The 25,981-nt window shown below is 42.9% G+C and overlaps 1 protein-coding gene across 1 annotated transcript in view; it reads left to right on the forward strand.

Moving 5' to 3' along the window:
- Window positions 1-25,981, forward strand: part of LOC115108763 (rho GTPase-activating protein 39-like) — a 118,947-nt gene that overhangs the window by 48,132 nt on the left and 44,834 nt on the right. The window contains exon 3 of the mRNA XM_065008518.1: window positions 21,183-21,254. Within this exon, the coding sequence (XP_064864590.1) occupies window positions 21,183-21,254 (72 nt within the window). The remainder of the gene's footprint in view (window positions 1-21,182; window positions 21,255-25,981) is intronic.

Raw genomic sequence — 25,981 nt, forward strand, 5'->3', positions numbered from 1 at the left:
GGTGTAGCTCTGAGTGTCCTGGGGGGAGATGGCAGTGCACTGGGTTATAATTGGATGGGATAAGAGGAATAAGGAAGGATTACTATACATGATGGACATTTCCTATTAAATTATATTTAATAGTGTGTGTGTGTAACACATAGCGTGTGCGTGAGTCAAATATCTGTATTGCTTCTGCAGTACAGTTGCCTAATGCTAGTTATGATGGGCCATGATGTTGGTAGCCAGGATTATAGGCTAGACCCAGTGTGGTTGTTTAAGTGATGTGTGCCCACTACTTAGCCAAAAGTATGTGGACACCTGCTCGTCGAACATCTCATTCCAAAATCATGGGCATTAATATGACGTTGGTCCCCCCTTTGCTGCTATAACAACCTCCACTCTTCTGGGAAGGCTTTCCACTAGATGTTGGAAGATTGCTGTGGGGATTTGTTTCCATTCAGCCACAAAAACATTAGTGAGGTCTGGCACTGATGTTGGGCGATTAGGCCTGGCTCGCAGTCGGTGTTCCAATTCATCCCAAAGGTATTTGATGGGTTTGAGGTCAGGGCTCTGTGCAGGCCAGTCAAGTTCTTCCTCACTGATCTCGACCATTTATGTATGGACCTCGCTTTGTGCAAGGGGGCATTGTCATGCTGGAACAGGAAAGGGCCTTCCCCAAACTGTTGCCACAAAGTTGGAAGCACAGAATCATCATTCTATAATGTAATTGTATGCTGTGGGATTAAGATTTCCATCTACATGAACTAAGGGGCCCTGACCATGATAAACAGCCCCAGACCATTATTCCTCCTCCACCAAACTTTACAGTTGGTGCTATGCATTCGGACAGGTAGCGTTGTCCTGGCATCCGCCAAACCCAGATTTGTCCGTTGGACTGCAAAATGGTGAAGCGTGATTCATCACTCCAGAGAACGCGTTTCCACTACTGCAGAGACCAATGGTGGCAAGCTTTACGCCACTCCAGCCAACACTTGGCATTGTGCATGGTGATCTTAGGCTTGTGTGCGGCTGCTCGACCATGGAAACCAATTTTATGAAGCTCGCTACGAACAGTTCTTGTGCTGACATTGCTTCCAGAGGCAGTTTGGAACTCTGTAGTGTAGTGCTGCTCCATACGCATACCGAAGACAGACAATTTTTAACGCGCTTCAGCACTCAGTGGTCTCGTTTTGTTAGCTTGTCTGACCTACTATTTTGTGGCTGAGCTGTTGTTGCTCCTAGATGTTTCAACTTCACAATATCAGCACTTATAGTTGACCAGGGAAGCTCAAGCAGGGCAGAAATTTGACGAACTGACTTGCTGGAAAGGTGGCATCCTATGACGGTGCCATATCGAAAGTGACTGAGCTCTTCATAAGGCCATTCTACTGTCAATTTATGTCAATGGAGATTGCATGGATGTGTACTCGATTTTATACACCTGTCAGCAACGGGTGTGGCAGAAATATCCACATTGTATATGTGTCTGGGCTGATAGATCACCATTACAGTGTTGATTGCAGCAGGGTTCCCCAACTGACGGCCCGCGGATGATTTTATTTGGCCCCCAAAGTTTTCTGAGCAAAAATAAATGAATACTTTTTATTAAATGTTTTATTGTTGGACACAAAAGACTGTAAAAACACCAGCAAATAAGCTCCAATTGATTTAAACTGAGGAAATATGTTACAAAGTATTACTACACATAGTAGAGACATACAGTTGAAGGCGGATGTTTACATACACCTTAGCCAAATACATTTACACTCAGTTTTTCACAATTCCTGACATTTAATCCTGGTAGAATTCCCTGTAATAGGTCAGTTAGGATCACCACTTTATTTTAAGAATGTGAAATGTCAGAATAATAGTAGAGAGAATGATTTATTTCAGCTTTTATTTATTTCATCACATTCCCAGTGGGTTAGAAGTTTCAATACACTCAATTAGTATTTGGTAGCATTGCCTTTAAATTCTTTAACTTGAGTCAAATGTTTCGGGGAGCCTTCCACAAGCTTCCCACAATAAGTTGGGTGAATTTTGGCCCATTCCTCCTGACAGAGCTGGTGTAACTGAGTCAGGTTTGTAGGCCTCCTTGCTCGCACACACTTTTTCAGTCCTGCCCACAAATGTTCTATAGGATTGAGTCAGGGCTTTGTGATGGCCACTCCAATATCTTGACTTTGTTGTCCTTAAGCCATGTTGCCACAACCATGGAAGTATGCTTGTGGTCATTGTCCATTTGGAAGACCCATTTGTGACCAAGCTTTAACTTCCTGACTGATGTCTTGAGATGTTGCTTCAATATATCCACATAATTTTTCCTCCTCATGATGCCATCTGTTTTGTGAAGTGCACCAGTCCCTCCTGCAGCAAAGCACCCCCACAACATGATGCTGCCACCCCCGTGCTTCACGGTTGGGATGGTGTTCTTCAGCTTGCAAGCCTCCCCATGTTTTCCTCCAAACATAACGATGGTCATTATGGCCAAACAGTTCTATTTTTGTTTCATCAGACCAGAGGACATTTCTCCAAAAAGTACGATCTTTGTCCCCATGTGCAGTTGCAAACTGTAGTCTGACTTTTTTTATGGCGGTTTTGGAGCAGTGGCTTCTTCCTTGCTGAGTGGCCTTTTAGGTTATGTCGATATAGGACTCGTTTTACTGTGGATATAGATCGTTTTTTACTTGTTTCCTCCAGCATCTTCACAAGGTCCTTTGTGGCTGTTTTGGGATTGATTTGCGCATTTCACACCAAATTGTGTTAATCTCTAGGACGAGTCTCCTTCCTGAATGGTATGACGGCTGCGTGGTCCCATGGTGTTTATACTTGCATACTATTGTTTGTACAGATGAGCGTGGTACCTTCAGGCGTTTGGAAATTGCTCCCAAGGATGAACCAGATTTGTGGATGTCTCCAAATTGTTTTCTGAGGTCTTGGCTGATTTCTTTTGATTTTCCCATGATGTTAAGCAAAGAGGCACTGAGTTTGAAGGTAGGCCTTGAAATACATCCACATGTACACCTCCAATTGACTCAAATGATGTCAATTAGCCTTTCAGAAGCTTCTAAAGCCAAGACATACTTTTCTGGATTTGTCCAAGCTGTTTAAAGGCACAGTCAACTTAGTGTATGTAAACTTCTGACCCACTGGAATTGCAATACAGTGAATTATGAGTTAAATAATCTGTCTGTAAACAATTGTTGGAAAAATTACTTGTGTCCTAACCCACTTGCCAAAACTATAGTTTGATAACAAGAAATTTGTGGAGTGGTTGAAAAACGAGTTTTAATGACTAAGTGTATGTTAACTTCCGACTTCAACTGTATGTGATCGTATTCAAATCTAAGCAAGGTTTGAAGTTATTATGTTTTAGTCAAAAATGATATGATTTCTTGCGGACAATTTGCAGTCTACAAATGATGTGTAATTTTGTTCAGGCCCTCTGACCATCCTCTCAAGAAACAAATTGTCCTGTGGCTGAATGTAGTTGACGATCCCTGGAATACAGTATTGATCCTCTGTTGAATGGCCATTGGGACAGATCATTAGAGTTCCATAACATTCTGTGTGTGTTATTACATGCTGTGTAACCTGGGTTCAATTGACATGAAACAGAAGAAATCTATCCTAAAATGGAGTGAAATGCAGAGGTACTTGCAGTGATCTGGCTATTGCTAAAGCTAAAAGTATTTTCTACGCTGTGCCCGAATAAACACGATCCAGGTATATCAGGCTACTACACGGAAGTTATTGCTGCATGCAGTGCACAGAGAGGATGGACAACGCCTTAGTCTGGGTGGCAGAGACCGGGCCAGACACACACTCACACACATACACACGCTAAGCACCCACACCATCCATTACATTCTATGTCTACTGGGATGGGTAATAGAATCATGTGTCTCCTCCTCCATACTCTCTCATCTCTCCTCCTCCATACGCTCTCTCTCTCTCGCTCTCTCTCTCTTTCTCTAACTCTCTAATCTCTCCTCCTCCATACTCTCTCTCTACTCTCTCATCTCTCCTCCTCCATACGCTCTCTCTCTCTAACTCTCTAATCTCTCCTCCTCCATACTCTCTCTCTCTCTCTCTCTCTCTCCCTCATCTCTCCTCCATACGCTCTCTCTCTCGCTCTCATCTCTCCTCCTGCGTTCGCTCTCTCTCTCTACTCTCTCCTCCTCCATACGCTCTCTCTCTCCTCCTCCATACGCTCTCTCTCCACCATACGCTCTCTCTATCTCCTCCTCCACACGCTCTCTCTCTCCTCCATACGCTCTCTCTCCTCCATACGCTCTCTCCTTCTCCATACACTCTCTCTCTCCTCCTCCACACGCTCTCTCTCTCCTCCATACGCTCTCTCTCCTCCATACGCTCTCTCCTTCTCCATACTCTCTCTCTCTCCTCCTCCACACGCTCTCTCTCTCCTCCATACGCTCTCTCTCCTCCATACGCTCTCTCCTTCTCCATACGCTCTCTCTCCTCCTCCCTCATACGCTCTCTCCTTCTCCATACGCTCTCTCTCCTCCTCCACACGCTCTCTCTCTCCTCCATACGCTCTCTCTCCTCCATACGCTCTCTCCTCCTCCATACGCTCTCTCTCTCTCCTCCTCCATACGCTCTCTCTCCTCCATACGCTCTCTCTCCTCCATACGCTCTCTCTCCTCCATACGCTCTCTCCTCCTCCATACGCTCTCTTCTCTCTCTCCTCCTCCATACGCTCTCTCTCCTCCATACGCTCTCTCCTCCATACGCTCTCTCTCTCTCCTCCTCCATACGCTCTCTCTCCTCCATACGCTCTCTCCTCCTCCATACGCTCTCTCTCTCTCCTCCTCCATACACTCTCTCTCCTCCATACGCTCTCTCTCTCTTCTCTCCTCCATACGCTCTCTCCTCCTCCATACGCTCTCTCTCTCTCCTCCTCCATACGCTCTCTCTCTCTCCTCCTCCATATGCTCTCTCTCTCTCTCCTCCTCCATACGCTCTCTCTCCTCCATACGCTCTCTCTCTCTTCTCTCCTCCATATGCTCTCTCTCTCTCTCCTCTCCAACTCTCTCTCACATTCTCTCTCTCTCTACTCACTCTCTCTCCATCTCTCTCAGGTGCATTAAATATTCTTTTCTCATCTCAGCTGAGCAGGGAGAGTCTTTCATGGCTAATTATTAATTTATTCACGATAATAGTGATGTATTATTAATGTATTCTCTGTTGTTTATCTGGAATCTAAATTAGAGTGTGTGTTGTGTTACAGTGTAGAACATTATGGTTGAACAGCAAAGTGATTAGTGCTGCTACAAGCTACAAGCAAACAGTAGGGCTGGATCACAACTAGCTTATCGTCACCACCACAGTTAGGCTATGCTAGTAGCATTTCTATTATTCTGTTGTATTGTATTCTATTATCACCTCTACAACAGTATCTCCCCTACTCTGGCATTATCATCATAGCATTATGATAGCTTCAACTTCCCCATCATAATAGGTGCATTGTTTAGTTGAACACAACACCAGGTAAAGGAGGTTAAGGGAGTGATATTACACAAAGGATATGCAGGGTTGCTATCTTAATTTGATCACTCGCAGAAAATGTTCCTGCACAGCAAGAAAAAGCAAACTTGTAGTGTATTCATGATTTAAACAGGCTTCTAAGGTTTGTCATTTCCACTTAAAAATGTCAGACCTGATTTTCCCTTATGAAAAATGTATCAACCCCTATAAAAATGGCCATGAATTATCATTAACATAATAATTCACAATTCCTGTTTCTGCAGGATTATTTTCTTGCTGTGAGAAACTGTTCAATTGAAGATAACACATCTGTAACGTGCCACTGATACATTGAATAGTGAAGAATATTGTGTGTGTGTGTACCTGCGTGTATTGTTGAGTACTATGGTAAATCCATGGGTATAACCGTAACCCCTTTGGATAACCGTTTTGAACAAAAACCCTCTTCTCCCCCCACAAATGTCCAGTCAGAGCGATGCTGTGTTTTCTTTTTCAATTCAATACATACAGTTGAAGTCGGAAGTTTACATAAACTTAGGTTGGAGTCATTCAATCCCAGATAGTGTTCCTTCATGTATGTACATAAAGTGTGTGTGTGTGTGTGTGTAAGATAGGGATCCTTCATGTATGTACATAGTGTGTGTGTATAAATATACCACAGGCCCCTGGCCCACTCCTAACACCCCTTCAAACTGAGCAAAGGTGTGTATGTGCACCCTTGAAAGCACCAATTTGTAAGTCGCTCTGGATAAGAGCGTCTGCTAAATGACCTAAATGTAATGTAAATGTAATTAAAACACGTTTTTCAACCACTCCACAAATTTCTTGTTAACAAACTATAGTTTTGGCAAGTCGGTTAGGACATCTACTTTGTGCATGACACAAGTCATTTTCCCAACAATTGTTTACAGACAGATTATTTCACTCATAATTCATTGTATCACAATTCCAGTGGGTCAGAAGTCTACATACACTAAGTTGACTGTGCCTTTAAATAGCTTGGAAAATTCCAGAAAAGTATGTCATGGCTTTAGAATCTTCTGATAGGCTAATTGACATTATTTGAGTCAATTGAAGGTGTACCTATGGATGTATTTCAAGGTCTACCTTCAAACTCAGTGCCTCTTTGCTTGACATCATGGGAAAATCAAAAGAAATCAGCCAAGACCTCAGATTTTTTTTTATAGACCTCCACAAGTCTGGTTCATCCTTGGGAGCAAATTCCAAAACGCTAAAGGGCCCACGTTCATCTGTACAAACAATAGTATGCAAGTATAAACACCATGGGACCAGCCATCATACCGCTCAGGAAGGAGACGCGTTCTGTCTCCTAGAGATTAACTTACTTTGGTGCGAAAAGTGCAAATCAATCCCAGAACAACAGCAAAGGACCTTGTGAAGATGCTGGAGGAAACAGGTACAAACGTGTCTATATCCACAATAAAACAAGTCCTATATCAACATACCCTGAACGACCGCTCAGCAAGGAAGAAGCCACTGCTCCAAAACTGCCATAAAAAGCCAGACTACGGTTTGCAACTGCTCATGGGAACAAAGATCATACTTTTTGGAGAAATGTCCTCTGGTCTGATGAAACAAAAATAGAACTGTTTGACCATAATGACCATTGTTATGTTTGGAGGAAAAATGGGAAGGCTTGCAAGCCGAAGAACACCATCCCAACCATGAAGCATGGGGGTGGCAGCATCATGTTGTGAGGGTGCTTTGCTGCAGGAGGGACTGGTGCACTTCACAAAATAGATGGCACCATGAGGTAGGAAAATGGTGTGTATATATTGAAGCAACATCTCAAGACATCAGTCAGGAAGTTAAAGCTTGGTCGCAAATGGGTCTTCCAAATGGACAATGACCCCAAGCATACTTCCAAAGTTGTGGCAAAATGGCTGAAGGACAACAAAGTCAAGGTATTGGAGTGGCCATCACAAGGCCCTGACCTCAATCCCAGTGACAATTCGTGGGCAGGACTGAAATAGCGTGGGTGAGCAAGGAGTCCTACAAACCTGACTCAGTTACACCAGCTCTGTCGGGAGGAATGGGCCAAAATTCACCCAACTTATTGTGTGAAGCTTGTGGAAGGCTACTCAAAACGTTTGACCCAAGTTAAACAATTTAAAGGCAATGCTACCAAATACTAATTGAGTGTATTGAAACTTCTAACCCACTGGGAATGTGATGAAATAAATATAAGCTGAAATAAATCATTCTCTGTACTATTATTCTGACATTTCACATTCTTAAAATAAAGTGGTGATCCTAACTGACCTAAGACAGGGACTTTTTACCCGGATTAAATGTCAGGAATTGTGAAAAACTGAGTTTAAATGTATTTGGCTAAGGTGTATGTAGACTTCCGACCTTAACTGTATGCAGGCCATTGGTTGCATGTGTTCATAATAGATTTATGAAGTCTAAGCTGACTCGTTGTGCTGTTACCATGAATAAATTCCATTATATCAGAGGAGAGCATTTAATCTTTCTTCAGTAGCTTCTCGGAGTCATAGCCTGTGTTCCAAATGGCACCCTATTCCCTATTTCTTGCACTACTTTTCTATTGAACTGTGTAAGTAATAGGTCCCCATTTGGGATGCACTCAGGCCCGTTTGAGGTGGGTGAAGTGTTACTGGTGTGGCTACCTCCCAGGGTTTAAACCACAACCATGATCTAGCATCTTAATATAGATGATCTAGTGTATATACGCTCTCTTCCCTTGACTTCCCTTGACTAGTGCCCTAGATCCACACTCCTACGTGTGTTTAATACAGGCCCAGAGCCATAGGCTGTATACATGGAGGATTGCTCTCTGCCCCAGATTATTGCTTTGATACCTAAGAGGGCTACTGGTGACAGAGGGAGACCTGTACTGTCGGATGGGAGAGGAGGCACAGGCCTAGTGACTGAATGTCATTGGTGTCTTCAATACTTGAACCTCCTTTAGGCTACCCTTTGTAATGCATTCTAGTAAAGGCTGCTTCCACGACTAACAAAAGGGTGTGTCTCTGTGATGCTCTGATGCAGCACCATATATTCTCAGTATTTCCATCCTCTCTTCTATCTCTCTCTCTCTCTCTTGTTCTCTCTCTCTCTCTCTCTCTCTCTCTCTCTCTCTCTCTCTCGTTCTCTCTCTCTCTCTTGTTCTCTCTCTCTCTCTCTCTCTCTCTCTCTCTCTCTCTCTCTCGTTCTCGCTCTCTCTCTCTCTCTCTCTCTCTCTCTCTCTCTCTTGTTCTCTCTCTCTCTCTCTCTCTCTCTCTCTCGTTCTCTCTCTCTCTCGTTCTCGCTCTCTCTCTCTCTCTCTCTCTCTCGTTCTCTCTCTCTCTCTCTCTCTCTCTCTCTCTCTCTCTCTCTCTCTCTCTCTAGATAGGTTTATCAGTATTCCCTACAAGCTTGGAGTAACTGCAGTGTTACATCTGCATAGATCTGCATACTGACTCTCTCTCTGCCTCTTCTCTCTGCTTTACCACGGTAGTACCGCATGCTGTGTTAATGGACTAGCAGAGGGAGAAAGAGGGGGATGAGCAATAGAGAACAAGAGGGAAGGATCCTGCTCATTATTCATTCTGTCGTCATCTCCTCTTTGTGGGGTTGGTGGGGTTCGCTTTAAATGTGCTGTACTGTAATCACTCTGAAATTAATACTGTCAGGTACCCTACTATTTCTGCTAGTTTAACCAATGAATGTGTATTAGGGTACAGCTCCTTGTTTAGCTAATGTGGCTAACCAAGCACCAAGCAAGCCACTGATCCTGTGTGTGTAGCAGTGACTGGCTGTGGCTGTGGCTGTAGCAGGCAGCTTGATGCTGAGGGTTTATGTGATGAGGCTGATCCTATGACCCCAGCTGGCTGATTGAACAAATCAGAGAGAGGATAAGAGATGGGGTTGATGCAGCCTGTATCAGCCATGAGGATGGGAGGAGGGAGGGGAGAAGCAGGTTGACGTTTTATAGTCATTAATCTTGCGCTGGAATGAATTCCACTAGATGGGCCAGCTGCAAAATTGGCTACATCGTAGGAATCCATGAAAACAAAAATGTATTTAAGGTTAGGGTTAGGCTTTAGGATTAGCAGTGTGTGTAAGGTTAGGTTTAAAATCAGATTGTTTGACTTTGTGACTGTGCCAGCTAGTGACCACTATACACAGCTGCCTACAGGGCAAGATTCGTGACAATAAATGCCAACCTGCAGGAAAGAAGGGATGGGAGAAGAAATAAGGGAATGGTGAGGGGAATAAAGCATGTGTCAGAGAGGGGAAAGAGGAGATGGGAGGAATGAGGGTAGGGATAGGAGGAGAGAGGGAAACTGATTTTGTAGAGGAGGATATGCTAAGAGGGCTCTCTATCTCTCTTTCTCTCTGTCCTCAAGCGTTGTGTGTAAGGAAGGATGGCCCAAAAGAAGACAAGATTTGGCAAGAGTTCTGGAGGGCCTGCAGGGATGTGTTGGGTTCTATCACATTCTCAAGGAGGGATGATACTATCCCTTTGTGGTTAAAGGGGAAGTTGCTGAATGTGGAGGCACTGATTGGCTAAAGGTTGTATGTGCGAGGCAGTCTGCTCTGTGGCTAGTTACCACAGAAATGTCCCACCCCATGCTGCTGCTGCAGACAGCTGTGTCTATCACTTTGCACAAGGCAATGGGAACTGCCAAATGGGAACTGCCAAATTAAACTGTCATTAGGGCCTAGTTGGTGTGTTTTGGGCAATCCATGGGAGAGAACTACTTTATTTAGGATGGTGCCAGGTTTCCTCCAGACGTGACGCCTGGCATTCAGGCCAAAGAGTTTCATCTTGGTTTCATCAGACCAGAGCATCCTGTTTTGCATGGTCAGAGAGTCCTTTAGGTGCCTTTTGGCAAACTCCAAGCTGGCTGTCATGTGCCTTTTACTGAGGAGTGGCTTCCGTCTGACCACTACAATAAAGGCCTGATTGGTGGAGCGCTGCAGAGATGGTTGTCCTTCTGGGAGGTTCTCCCATCTCCACAGAGGAATTCTGGAGCTCTGTCAGAGTGACCATCAGGTTCTTGGTCACCTCCCTGACCAAGGCCCTTCTCCCCCGATTGCCTAGTTTGGCCAGTCGGCCAGCTCTAGGAAGTGTCTTGATGGTTCCAAACTTCTTCCATTAAGAATGATGGAGGCAACTGTGTTCTTGGGGACCTTTAATGCTGCAGACATTTTTGTGCCTCAACACAATCATGTCTCGGATCTTTACGGACAATTCCTTAGACCTCATGGCTTGGTTTTTGCTCTGACTGTCAGCTGTGGGACTTTATATAGACAGGTGTGTGCCTTTCCAAATCATGTCCAATCAATTGAATTTACCACAGGTGGAATCCAATCAAGTTGTAGAAACATTTCTAAGATGATCAATGGAAACAGGATGCACCTGAGCTCAATTTCGAGTCTCGTAGCAAAGGGTCTGAATGCTTATGTAAATAAGGTATTTCATTTAAAAACAATTTTTAAAAATGTTTTGTCATTATGAGGTATTGTGTGTGGTTTGTTGAGGATTTTGTATTTATTTAATCCATTTTAGACTAAGGTTGAAACGTAATGTAATTGTGGAAAAGGGGAAGAGGTCTGAGTACCTTCCGAATACAGTACCAGGCTATGTGTAGTGTGTGTGCATGCACACGCGTTTGTCTGTTTGTGTTTCTGTATGTTTACGTTTATTCTCACAGACACGCATTCTAGATTACAGGAGACAGTACAGATTCTCCTGTACACTATGTTCTGTATATACAGTATCTGTATCTTATTGATAGTGACATGTATTGCTTGTTACCATAAAAAAATTGCTAAAGTCAAACAGATTTAGTTAACTGCCAGGCAAGAATAGAATGGCTAAATCCCAAATGGCACCCTATTCCCTATGTAGTGCACTATTGAATACAGTGCCATTTTGGACGTTGACCATGTCTGCTAGAGCAGCTCTATCAACAGCATTTAAATGGAAATGACTGGAAGAGAGAGAGAAGAGGAAAGGAGAGAGAGGATGATTGTCAGGACATCCAATCAGAATATGGTTATTCAAATCACATATTTATATTATCCGCTGTTTGGAGAATGTCAGACTGCCATTTCTGTGTGTTTGTCAAATGCCTCCATGGACTGGACAGTCTATCGGTGGTACTTATTGTGGAAACTGATATTGAGTCATGGGTCCTCCAACAGTGACATTATCATCCAAGTCCCCATCCAGCAAATCCAAATCCAACACTCTGAACAGACAGACAAGAGGTTAGTAGCATCCTAACCGTGCGTTGAGATCTCAGAGACAACATGCAAGTGTTATACATCATTTAGGCTGAATGTTCAGGAATCAGGAGAGACTGTATTTATCCTACTGTATCGTCTTGTTCTCTCTATTGGAACTCACTGAGTTTTATGAGCATGAAGTTGAATCTCATAAGTATTTCCTTGGTTCCTTATGATCTTGATCTCCTCTCCTAATATTAATAATAACTTGAAAAGATCTTTTTAATACAGGTAACAAAGTGTTTCATCGTAAAATAATGCAACAAAAGTACTAACAAAGACAGGAGAGAGGAGAATGAAAGAAGATAGCTAATTAAAATCACTGAAGACATTTAGTAGACGCTCATATCCAGATCGACTTACAGGAGCAATTAGGGTTAAGTGACTTGCTCAGCACATTGTCAGCATTTTCACTTAGTCGGCTCGGGGATTTGAATCAACGTCCTTTTGGTTGCTGGCTCAACGCTATTGCCTGCTATGCTGCTTGTCACCCCACATTAAAAGCATCTTAATGAAAGTAAGTCTTCAGAATGCAGCTCTCAATGCTCTCCTCTCCCTCTGACTTATTGAGAAGGAAACAAGGAGAGAGGATTCACCCTGCATCTGCTTGGCTCCGGAAGCAATTTGTCCGTCTGTCCTGAGTGTGTAAGAGGAGTGAAGAGTAACTCTGAAATCTGGGTCGTTTGTAACACTGCCTAATCAACCAATTACTCGCCTATTAAATATGATCTTTGCTTCAAACAGACACACACACACACACATCTCCATTATACACGGTGCTGGTCCATCTAATGGATGAAGCAATGACACACACACACAAACAGCCACGCTCTGTATCCCTGAAGCTGATACAAACACTAGCGGTAGCCCCAGAGAAAGCTATAGCCAGTCTCCTTCCTGTGGACTGATGAGGCTGGGGCTTAGAGTTCAAAGGTGACTCCTGCAGCCTGGTGCTTCTGGTTCTCTGTCTGCTTGGCTTGCCTGTCTGTGTGTGTGTGTGTGTGTGTGTGTGTGTGTGTGTGTGTGTGTGTGTGTGTTGTTAGCTCGCTCTGCCTTTCCAGGCAACCACGACAACAGAGGACAGTGGCTCTTATATATGCAATGAAGGAGAGAGATGGAGGAAGAGGAGGGGGGAGGAAGGGAGGGATGCAACAGAGGAGGTATTTAGAGAGAGAATGGGTATATGGATGGCAAGAGAGGTAAAAGAAAAAGACAAGGAGAGATAGAGATAAAGAAAAGAGGATATATTTAGATAGAGAGACAGAAAATACAGGATAGAGAAAAGAGAGCGGGTCATTTGGAGGTGGCTAGGTTGTTAAGCTGAGTATAGCAGGATTTAAAAGTCCCTTTTTTCCCCAACAGCTTTTTGTCTGTCAGCAGAGAGAGGGAGAACAGCAGCCAGGCCCATTAAAGTAAGGTGACCAGATTTCTGAAATAAAAACCAGGGACATTTCCAGTTCATTAAAATATCCAATGTTATTATCTATGACATAAAAAAGGGGGACAATTCCGGTTTCATGTATTTAGTCTAACAGGCACACTGTGATAGAGAAAACAACTATATTACAGAAACACTACAGACGAGACAGAACTGTCCGATCTGAACAGCCATTCAGTGGTCCTGGTAGTCTGGGTAGAACTGATCTGAACAGCCATTCAGTGGTCCTGCTAGTCTGGGTAGAACTGATCTGAACAGCCTTTCAGTGGTCCTGCTAGTCTGGGTAGAACTGATCTGAACAGCCATTCAGTGGTCCTGCTAGTCTGGGTAGAACTGATCTGAACAGCCATTCAGTGGTCCTGCTAGTCTGGGTAGACTAAGAGCAGAAGAGAACACGAGCAAAATTTTTAAAACAGACAATAGTATATGTGAAATACTTAACAACATAATAAAGAAATAAAACGATGACGAGGTTGGTACCTACATTGTATGCTTATACCAACCTAATATGTATATTTCTCAGAAGAATGTGTCTTCTTCAGGATTGCTCTGTCTTTGGCCAGCTTCTCCATGATCTCCTGGCAGGGGAGGTTGAAGTTTGTCTTCACAATAAGCATGGCCTTGATGGTAGGAACAGTGAACCTATTTCCTGCTGCTGTCCATAGATCATTCCTTTGGGAGAACACTCTCTCGACTGGTGCATTACTTCCAGGTAAGCACATGACAACAGACGCTAATCTAGCCAGGTTAGTGTGTGGGATGTCATTCTCTTTGAAGTGAGTAACCACCGTGCTCCATCTCTGACTAAGCGGTGTCTCAGATGTTTTCCATTCTTCAAGCGATACCCCCTTTAGGAACAGGCCAGTAACCTCGTCAAACAATGCATCCCCATTGATGGTCACATTGGGGCATTTTTCCTGCAGTGTGCCTTCTGGATCTCTTCATGCAGAGGTTGCCTTTTTAAAAGGAGACAATGTACATATTTTAGATTATCTGTGTGCTTTCCCCATGCTTGCAAGTAGTTCACAGCCATAGTGAAGAATGATTGGGATGTTTTCTCCATTTTCCTCTAGCTCTCTCAGAAGTCCTCTGACCAAAACTGGAATGAAGTTGTCATCACGTCTTGCAGTCAAATTTGCCTCAATGTTTCTCAGAATTGCAGCGGACTCCACAGCACAGTGGTCCTGGCCTTCAAGCATCTTGATCGTGTCACTGAATACGGTCAGGTTTCCATGGACAAAGTCCAGCCAACGTTCAGTCAGCGGATCTTCGAACATTGTTCGCAGGACAACAGGGCATTTGTCTTCAGACATAAAACATGATTTCAATGGCACATACCTTTTCAGCACTCTTTCTAGAGCAGGGAGCATGGACAGCCAATGAACATAGCTGTGTCCTAAAATGTTATGGTACTCCTGGCCAACAAACTCACAAAAGCTCTTCAGTCTTTCTAGAGCAGGGAGCATGGACAGCCAGCCAACATTGTGGTGTACTAAAATGTTATGGTACTCCTGGCCAACAAAATCGCAAAAGCTCTTCAGTCTTTCTACTCCGACGGTGAAAATATGAAAATATCCAAATATCTTTGTGAGCAGGTACTCAACATCAAGGGGAATCATATCCGAAGCTGTTCTGGCAGTGTTATGAATGATGTGGGCAGGACAACCTAAGCCAATCACCTCCCGCTGCAGAGCCTTTTTAACTTTGGTATGGACATTGACCCTCCCAGCCTATTCAGTCCACCAAAGTTAGTATTTGTGTTGTCGGCAGAGAATGCCACGACTTTGTTTTCCAGGTTACATTTTGGATTACCACCAGGACCTCAGCTGCAATTTCCTCTGCTGTTTCTCCTTTCAATTCAACAAAATCAAGCAGTTTTGTTTCCACAGATGTGCTGCCATCATATATCTTACAATATCTGACTACTATTGGCAGCAGCTTTACATGTCCATGAATGGACACATCAATGGACAGGGACACAAATTCAACCTGGTCTAGGTCCTGTGTTACCACAGTAATTGTCCATGTTACTAACACGTTACTCACTATGGCTTCACATTGTGTCCTAGCATATGGTGCTAACACGTTACTCACTATGGCTTCACATTGTGTCCTAGCACATGGTGCTAACACGTTACTCACTATGGCTTCACATTGTGTCCTAGCACATGGTGCTAACACGTTACTCACTATGGCTTCACATTGTGTCCTAGCACATGGTGCTAACACGTTACTCACTATGGCTTCACATTGTGTCCTGGCACATGGTGCTAACACGTTACTCACTATGGCTTCACATTGTGTCCTGGCACATGGTGCTAACACGTTACTCACTATGGCTTCACATTGTGTCCTAGCACATGGTGCTAACACGTTACTCACTATGGCTTCACATTGTGTCCTGGCACATGGTGCTAACACGTTACTCACTATGGCTTCACATTGTGTCCTGGCACATGGTGCTAACACGTTACTCACTATGGCTTCACATTGTGTCCTAGCACATGGTGCTAACAGGTTACTCACTATGGCTTCACATTGTGTCCTAGCACATGGTGCTAACAGGTTACTCACTATGGCTTCACATTGTGTCCTAGCACATGGTGCTAACACATTACTCACTATGGCTTCACATTGTGTCCTAGCACATGGTGCTAACACGTTACTCACTATGGCTTCACATTGTGTCCTAGCACATGGTGCTAACACGTTACTCACTATGGCTTCACATTGTGTCCTAGCACATGGTGCTAACAGGTTACTCACTATGGCTTCACATTGTGTCCTAGCACATGGTGCTAACACGTTACTCACTATGGCTTCACATTGTGTCCTAGCACATGGTGCTAACACGTTACTCACTATGGCTTCACATTGTGTCCTGGCACATGGTGCTAACACGTTACTCACTATGGCTTCACATTGTGTCCTGGCACATGGTGCTAATGTGAAGCCTCCTGCACAGCTAAATCATATTCTTCTTGGGAAGGTTCTACCTTCTTGAAGAATGTGGTGACAGAGGGCATACCAACACGGCCAATCAGAGAGGTTTTATGCTTTTTCTTCTGTTGATGTTCTACCACTGCCGTTCTTCCCCCGCTGCCAATTGAAAAAGAGCGGGTGCAGTTAACCATTCTATCGTCTTGACCTGAGCGTATAAATGGAAATTCTCTCATCATGTTGTCATTAAAATGGCATTTCCGTTTCTTGGAAAGAGCCATTGTTCTCTGTCTGCTCTTCTTCACTCTCTCTGTGTCACTCTTCTACACTCTCCTCGCTTCGCTCTTTTTACTCCCTTCATCTTTCATTCTCCAATCTTTAATAATAAATAGTACACTGTTAGATAAAATACTTTGGTTAACAGATTTCCATTGCTTGTCTAATTTTTAATATTTTATCTCAAAAACATTGTTTGGAATAATAAATTGGCAGGCTCTGCAATCATATCTTTACCTTTCCTCCTCTATCTCTTTCACTCTTCTTCCTATCCAGTCTTCCTCCTCTCCACTCTAACAGAAAACATTATGCTAATGTTATCCATGAAAATGTCTAAATATATTTTCACACTACTTATAATGCCAAACCATTAAAATTGTAATCTACAAATAAATATTCTCAGAATTATGCATTCATTTAATATAATCATATTTTCAAAATAGCCCGTTCTCTGCATGTTTACATGTGAATGTTTTTTAACCTAGCTACCATGAAAGTAGCTAGCTAACCTAGCTAGATAACGTTAACTTAGTCGACATAGCTAATGTTAGCTAGCATAACCTACCGTAATTGCTGGACTATTAAGCGCACCTGAATATAAACCGCACCCACTGAATTATTTAAAAAATATGTATTTTGTACACAAATAAGCCGCACATGTCTATAAACCGCAGGTGCCTACCGGTACATTGAAACAAATTAACTTTACACAGCCTTTAAACAAAACACGGCTTGTAACAAAAATAAATAGGCTTTAACGAAACACAGCTTGTAACAAAAATAAATAGGCTTTAACGAAACACAGCTTGTAACAAAAATAAATAGGCACGGCTTGTAACAAAAATAAATAGGCTTTAACGAAACACAGCTTGTAACAAAAATAAATAGGCTTTAACGAAACACGGCTTGTAACAAAAATAAATAGGCTTTAACGAAACACGGCTTGTAACAAAAATAAATAGGCTTTAACGAAACACGGCTTGTAACAAAAATAATTAGGCTTTAACGAAACACGGATTGTAACAAAAATAAATAGGCTTTAACGAAACACGGCTTTAATTTTTGTTACAACAGTAGCCTACCAAGAAAGTCATTGGTCAGTATCTTCCTCATCCTGTGCACTGAAACCACTGAAGTCATCTCCTTCGGTGTCGGAGTTGAATAGCCTCAGAATTGCTTCAACCGATGTTGGATCGCTGCCCTCTTCAACACGCAGCAGTCCAGCCTTTCGAAACCCGTTGATGATAGTGGATTTTTTGACAATTGCTCCACGCTGTCAGCAGCTCTATTTCCTTTTCCAACAGCCAGATCGATCGCCTTCAACTTGAAAGCTGCATCATATGCATTTCTCCGTGTCTTTGCCATGATGAGGGTGACAAAATGACTACCATAATCAGAATGATGGGAAGTTTGAGCGCGCTCGATTTACGTCACATTATGTGATGGTGCTCAGTTTTTTGGCGGCATGAATCTTGTGAAAGCGGGAAAAATCCATAAATTAGCCGCGTCATTGTATAAACCGCGAGGTTCAACGCGTGGGATAAAAGTAGCGGCTTATAGTCCGGAAATTACGGTATTTAAGACCTTATAAAGCAGATAATCTATCTATATAATAAATTGTGACATTATAACATCATTAGCTAGTATCTCAAACAATTGTAGACCCTCCACAGCCACACACACAGGAGGGCTGTCAATCAAATATTGATGAGGAGAGGTCTGTAACCCTCATTACAACAGACCTACCCACCTTCACAGAGTATGATCTCTATCGTACAGTAACAGTAATCTAGTGGGGCATTGGCTGATCCTGAGGTCAATTGATTCCTTGGTGATCACTCTCTGGCTTGAAAATAAGTTTCTGGTGATGTTATAGATTCACTTGACACTTGCTAGCTTCTGGCAAAGTTTTCAACAGCAGTTTTCTCTAAATCTAGCGCAAGCAAGTAGTTAGTAGAAGAAGAGTGAATGAAGCTGCTATAGCGAGTAGCCCCTTCTGCTGGACAAAACAAGCACAATGCGATTGAGACGTCAACCGGTAGGCTCTGCTGCCCGGTCTTTCTTCATCCATCATCGTCAGTTACAAGGTAATACGGTAATTGTGCAAGCCCTAAACACAAGCCTGAAACACAGCATACCACCCTCCATAACACTGCTGGCTTGCTTCTGAAGCTAAGCAGAGTTGGGCCTGGTCAGTCCCTGGATGGGAGACCAGATGCTGCTTGCAGGTGGTGTTGGAGAGCCAGTAGGAGACTCTTTCCTCTGGTCTAAAAAAATATCCCAATACCTCAGGGCAGTGACTGGGGACACTACCCTGTGTAGGGTGCCGTCTTTCAGATGGGATGTTAAACGGGTGTCCTGACTCTCTGAAGTCATTAAAGTTCCCATGGCACTTATTGTAGGGGTGTTAACCCTGGTGTCCTGGCCAAATTCCCAATCTGTCCCTCAATCCATCATGGTCACCTAATAATCCCCAGTCCCCAGTTGACAATTGGCTCATTCATCCCCCTCCTCTCCCCTGTAACTTTTCCCCAGGTTGTTGTTCTAAATGAGAATGTGTTCTCAGTCAACTTACCTGATTAAATAACAGATAAATAAAAACAAGCCCTATAGACACAATAGGGAGGGGATCTACTGTAGAAAGTCCCCCAGTCTGTGTTTTCTAATAATGGCTTCTTCACTCACTGTGGACCTCATTAGCTAGTGAATGCCAGCTTCATTCATTCAACCAGACAGACTATGAGTCTATCTGTCTATGCATGAATGGGTGTGTGTGTACCTTGCTGTTTTTTGGGGGGCCACTTGAGTGGTCCCCTCCCTGCCTGTTCTAAAGTGTCCCTCTGGGGGACACAAGACCCTCCACAGCCACACACACAGGAGGGCTGTCAATCAAATATTGATGAGGAGAGGTCTGTAACCCTCATTACAACAGACCTACCCACCTTCACAGAGTATGATCTCTATCGTACAGTAACAGTAATCTAGTGGGGCATTGGCTGATCCTGAGGTCAATTGATTCCTTGGTGATCACTCTCTGTCTCTGACAGGTAGACTACAGCAAGGGACCACGCACACACAGTACACTACACACACACACACACATACACACACTATTGAGAGCCAATACGGAATCATTGACGAGTTCCCCTTTCACCAGATGGGGCTCAACAATTACACGTGTGTGACTGTGAGGGTTGGGCGATGTAGCGAAAAGTCGTTTTAATGGGCATTTTTCCATTCTGATTGCTTTATACTGTTCATCCAACCTTTAGCCATAAATAATATTCGGACAAAACTGACTCTTACTCTGGTACTTGACCAATGGTTGCAATTTGAATAGTTATTTGTTCACTTCCAGCATAAAAAAGTAAAACATTTCCTGCACTAATTTGTTATCATTTACACGCTGTGCCACATTTATTTTGTCTTAGCATGCCTCTATTTCGTGCCTCTACTGTGTATTTTTGGCTTCAGTTGCAGTTCTTACTTTTGCCAATAGGGGTAGTTGGTTGATTTCAGAGGATCTATTTGGCAAGCTTGCCTTCCCGAAGTTGTTGACTTGTTGTGCTAGAAAGTTATTTAGTGTGTTTGTGTGAGTGTCTCTAGACCAGGGATGGGCAACTCCAGTCTTCGGGGGCCAGAGTGGAGTCACTCTTTTTCCCCATCCCTAGCAAACACAGCTGATTCTCAACTGAAGATCAGTCTGTCTTTCATACAGCTCTCAGTATAACATCACACACTGCATCTGGAGAGACTGCCAGAGATCTAAAACACACATCACAAAGATCATCAGCCTTTGATACACCACACACTGTGCACACACACACACATACACACACACACACTTGAAAAGTGTACAAACAGGCCTATTTGCTGTGTGTCGTGTATAATGGGATGTGTCATGTGCAATGGGAGGGGGCCGACAGATATCGCTTAGATCATCTCTGTGTGAGCAGAGGACTGTGGGAGGTTACATGAGAGGGGGGAGAGAGAGAGAGATTGTGTGTGTGTGTGTGTGTGTGTGTGTGTGTGTGTGTGTGTGTGTGTGTGTGTGTGTGTGTGTGTGTGTGTGTGTGTGTGTGTGTGTGTATGTGGTACTGTAAAAGCACTGAAATCCTGTTTATTTTCTCACCAGCAGAAATATCTTAACCTGTCAGGAGTCAGATGAGTCAGTCTGACTAGGAGAGAAATGCATCCAGGCATCAACACACACACACAGCTCTTCACAAAACTACATTTACATAGCTAAAAATATCTCAAGTGTTTGAACCATTTTACAGAGAGGGAGGGAGGGAGGGAGGGAGGGAGGGAGAGAGAGAGAGAGAGAGAGAGAGAGAGAGGGAGAGAGAGAGAGAGAGAGAGAGAGAGAAAGAGCAAATCAGCAGCAATAGTGTTAATGAGACTGCAGATCTCTCCTTCTGTCTTGTGCCTCTCTTCCTTCAGACTGTATGAGTGTGCTGTGATTATCTGATGGCATATTGAACGGAATCTGATCAGATTAGGGGGTCAGAGAGAGGAGGGGGTGCTGAGGTCCCTCATTCCTCCCTCCAGACTCTGTTCTCCCTATCTGTACCCCGACTCCTTCAAATCCTGTTAAGATGGCTCACAAGAGAACCAGAACACACACTTACATAGACCACTGCAGGAATCATCTGCTCATTCGTGGTAGGCTAAATCTGCAACAGTAGAATATGATTGGCCATGTGTTCAGTCTCTCCTTTACATTCTCTAGAGCCATAATCCATAATCTCTCACCTCTGTATGTGTCTGTCAGACAGCAACCGTGGTAGGCCTGATCACCGACAACGACGAGACAGTCTATAGGGAGGATGTCAGAGACCTGGCAGTGTGGTGCCAGGAGAACAACCTCTCCCTCAACGTAACCAAGACTAAGGAGATGATTGTGGACTACAGGAAAAAGAGGACCGATCACACCCCCATTCTCATCGACGGGGCTGCAGTGGAGCAGGTTGAGAGCTTCAAGTTCCTTGGTGTCCACATCAACAACAAACTAACATGGTTCAAACACACCAAGACAGTCGTGAAGAGGGCACAACAAAACCTATTCCCCCTCAGGAGACTGAAAGGTTTGGTATGGGTCCTCAAATCCTCAAGATGTTCTACAGCTGCACCATCGAGAGCATCCTGACAGGTTGCATCACTGCCTGATATGGCAACTGCTCGGCCTCTGACCGCAAGGCACCACAGAGGGTAGTTCGTACGGCCCAGTACATCACTGGGGCCAAGCTTCCTGCCATCCAGGACCTCTATACCAGACGGTGTCAGAGGAAGGCCCTAAAAATTGTCAAAGACTCCAGTCACCCAAGTCATAAACTGTTCTCTCTGCTACCGTACGGCAAGCGGTACCGGAGCGCCATGTCTAAGTCCAAGAGGCTTCTAAATAGCTTCTACCCCCAGGCCATAAGACTCTTGAACATATAATCAAATGGCTATCCAGACTATTTACATCACTGCTACTCTCTGTCTGTTATCATCTATGCATAGTCACTTTAATAACTCTACCTACATGTACATGTTACCTCAACTAACCGGTACTACCTGCACATTACTCTGTACGGGTACGCCCCTGAATATGGTCTTGCTATTTTTATTTTACAGCTTCTCTTTAATTACTTGTTACTTTTATTTCTTATTCATATTTTTTTATACTGCATTGTTGGTTAGGGGCTCGTAAGTAAGCATTAAAACTGTAAAGTTTCATTCGGCGCATGTGTTGTATTCGGTGCATGTGACTAATAAAATTTGATTTGATTTGAGGGGCTGTATAATAGTATTTTAATGTTATATTTGTTACATTAAATAGTTCAGTAATGACTCGAAAAAAGGATGTCAATAATCTGTTTTTATGGCCAGTAAAAAAAATATATATACAAAAAAATGAAACCTGTGGACTGTTAGCTAACTTTCTAGCACAGCAAGTCAACTTCGGGAGGGCAAGCTTGCCAAATAGACCCTCTAAAATCGACCGACTACTAATTATTATGATGAAGATTTTTTGGGTTGTTGACGAAATAGAGGCATATTAAGACAAAAGAAACGTGACACATTGTGTCAATGATAACTAATTAGTGCAGGAAATTGAGAAATTTACGAAAATGCTGGAAGTGAATATTGGAATTGAGGAAATAACTATGCAAATGGAAACCATTGGTTGAGTACCAGAGTTTGAGGCTACAAAATATAATTTTGATTCCTATGCAATGTTCTACAAAATGGACTTCTTCACTGTCAGTTTTGTCCTCCTAATATTTTGGTTTGAATTTTGATTGAACAGTATACAGCAATCAGAATGGAGAAAATCTCATTAAAACCATTAGAATAAATGTGGTGCCATGCTGTACCCATAAAGCACAGTTAGAACTTGCATTATTCAGAAACATCAAATAGCAGGAAATACCTTCATACGGTCCAAAATTTGACAAATACTGTGATATGATATTTTGGTCATATCGCCCAGCCACACACAGACTCACACAGCCAGGCATCCCCAGTTGAGTCAGCTATGTGTCTGTCTGTCAGATGTGAGAACAGATGTGTGATGTGATGACGAATGAGATCAGACAGAATCCTATTTGGCCTTTAGAGACAGAGGAGAGGAGGGACTAGACCAATTCAGCCTGGGATTGGCTGGGCTGTTACTCTGAGCGAGTCCTATCCAGGCTGTGATTGGCTGGGCGTGGCCTATCCAGGTTATGATTGGCTAAGTGGATTAGAGCCGTGGTTATGGATGACATCCTCTATATAATCTGGTTAAATTAGACTAGATTAGCAATGGATACAGGATTAACAGCTAATTAGGGGACATAACAGCAGCTCCCCTTTATTCTATCAGCTGGGTTTGGGGAAAACCTCACCCACTGTTTCACCCGTACTATCGGTGCTTAGACTTGATGGATGGGATACACAAACAGTTGAGTGGTATATACACAGACACACACACACACACATACAAACACACACACACACATAGACACACTCACACACATCTAGGGCCCTATAAAATACGTGATGCTGAGAACATCAAAGGTGTACTATGCAGAAATCCCTCCACCATTTCCTGGTTGCTAAAATTGTAATAGTTCACCTAATTTCAGTGTACGTGACAAAACAAGCAATGTATAGTGTAGACAGTCATTGTACCATCTAAACCAACCGCTGTGAAACATATTTTACTTAACCCAAAATATTGTATATTCAGCTGTTTGAAGCTGGTAGACTCAGAAACTAAATTTAAGAATGTGAAGCATAGAAATATTGCACATAGAACAGACTTGCTTAGACTTGCTTGCAACGAGAATGACAGATCTATAACTCACAAACTTTGGCTACCATGATCTAAGTAAAGACCAGGAAGTTCAGCAAAAATTAAGACATACCTTGTAATAAACAATTACGCTAATCCGATTGGTAGATATTTGACCGTTAATTTCTACAAAACGTGCAGGGTTGATGGAGTTGTTGTAGCGTGCTTACTCCATTCCCAAACACCATGCTAGATCAGAGTGGGCCAGTTCATGTTTTATATTTTTGTTCATGGACAGAATGACAGATTTTTAGTTTGTCGGCTCAGGGATTTGATTTAGCAACCTATCGGTTACTGGCCCAACACTCTAACCACTAGGCTACCTGCCACCCCACCACTGCAGCCACCGGCAGGCTGTGCCTTTCTTGACGTTAAATCTGCAAGGTGTTGTTGGTACATGCGTTTTTGATAAATGTAATTCAAATTGCGAAAACAGAAGTGTATAAAAAATGTTTTTATTAAACTTTTGCATAAAGACAGAATGGAATTCAACAATAATGTATTTAACTTAGTAGGGAATCAACTAAATCTATTAAAAATGTATTAATATGCTTGTCATGACACATGGACAGAATGCGTCAGTGATTCGTATTTCCTGCAACTTTCTGAAGAGGCCACGAGAATGACCGTGTCTATGTGCAGCCAGTAGCGATGATGCTAAGCATTGTAGTGGACGTAGAACATCCAATTTAGTTGTTGAAAAAGTTGGATTTATTATTGAAAACAGAAAAAACAGGAAAACAGACAAAACAAAACAGAAAAAACGGAATCAGGCAGAAAATAAAACTGATTTTATAGGGCATGTCATGCCAAATAATGTCCCCCGGCCAAAAAATGTCCCAATGGGATTTGATAAACTATTAGCGTCTGTTACAACGGTATGATGACCTAATGATTAGAATTTTGGAGATCATTACAGCTTAAATTACATTATTTTCATCATCGCTATGCAAACAAGGCTGATTTCGGCAACAATTTTGCTGTTTAAACAAGTTTTGTTTCGCAAATAAAATGAAAAAATTACTTTAAACTACTTTTGGGTACCATGACAACATGAAATTGGAAATGTCAAATAAAACGTGTAATCTGCTTGACACATTGAAGTTACTTACCTTACAGATCAGGAAGTCAGATCATTTCCACTCCATTCATATGGAAATCCATTTGTTCATACACTGATTTGTCTGGCTGTCATGTTTTTATTTCAACCTGAAATAACATCATTTCACTAGTCCTCTAATATGATTCATTTTTTTCTAACTCGCATAGCTCATTAGTACACCCTTGTGGTTGAATATTAGAGGTCGACCGATTAATCGGAATGGCCGATTAATTAGGGCCGATTTCAAGTTTTCATAACAATCTTTATTTAACCTTTATTTAACTACGCAAGTCAGTTAAGAACACATTCTTATTTTCAATGACGGCCTAGGAACAGTGGGTTAACTACCTTGTTCAGGGGCAGAACGGCAGATTTTCACCTTGTCAGCTTGGGGGATCCAATCTTGCAACCTTACAGTTAACTAGTCCAACGCAATAACGACCTGCCTCTCTCTCGTTGCCTGTTGCCTGTTACACGAATGCAGTAAGCCAAGGTAAGTTGCTAGCTAGCATTAAACTTATCTTATAAAAAACAATCAACCATAATCACTAGTTAACTTCACATGGTTGATGATATTACTAGATATTATCTAGCGTGTCCTGCATTGCATATAATGTGACTGAGCATACAAGCATACAAGTATCTAAGTATCTGACATTGCGCTGTTTATGACTTCAAGCCTATCAACTCCCGAGATGAGGCTAGTGTAACCGAAGTGAAATGGCAAGCTAGTTAGCATGCGCTAATAGCGTTTCAAACATCACTCGCTCTGAGCCTTCTAGTAGTTGTTCCCCTTGCTCTGCATGGGTAACGCTGCTTTGAGGATGGCTGTTGTCATTGTGTTCCTGGTTCAAGCCCAGGGAGGAGCGAGGAGAGGGACAGAAGCTATACTGTTACACTGGCAATACTAAAGTGCTTATAAGAACATCTAATAGTCAAAGGTTAAAGAAATACAAATGGTATAGAGGGAAATAGTCCTATAATAACTACAACCTAAAACGTCTTACCTGGAAATATTGAAGACTCATGTTAAAAGTGTGTGTGTGTGTGTGTGTGTGTGTGTGTGTGTGTGTGTGGAGACAGACTAAGCTTTGATGGATGGGGCATTTAATGATGAGGAGGACTGTAGAGGGCCTCAGAGTGATGT

The sequence above is a fragment of the Oncorhynchus nerka genome, linkage group LG24, assembly GCF_034236695.1.
Source record: "Oncorhynchus nerka isolate Pitt River linkage group LG24, Oner_Uvic_2.0, whole genome shotgun sequence".
Taxonomy (NCBI): Eukaryota; Metazoa; Chordata; class Actinopteri; order Salmoniformes; family Salmonidae; genus Oncorhynchus; species Oncorhynchus nerka.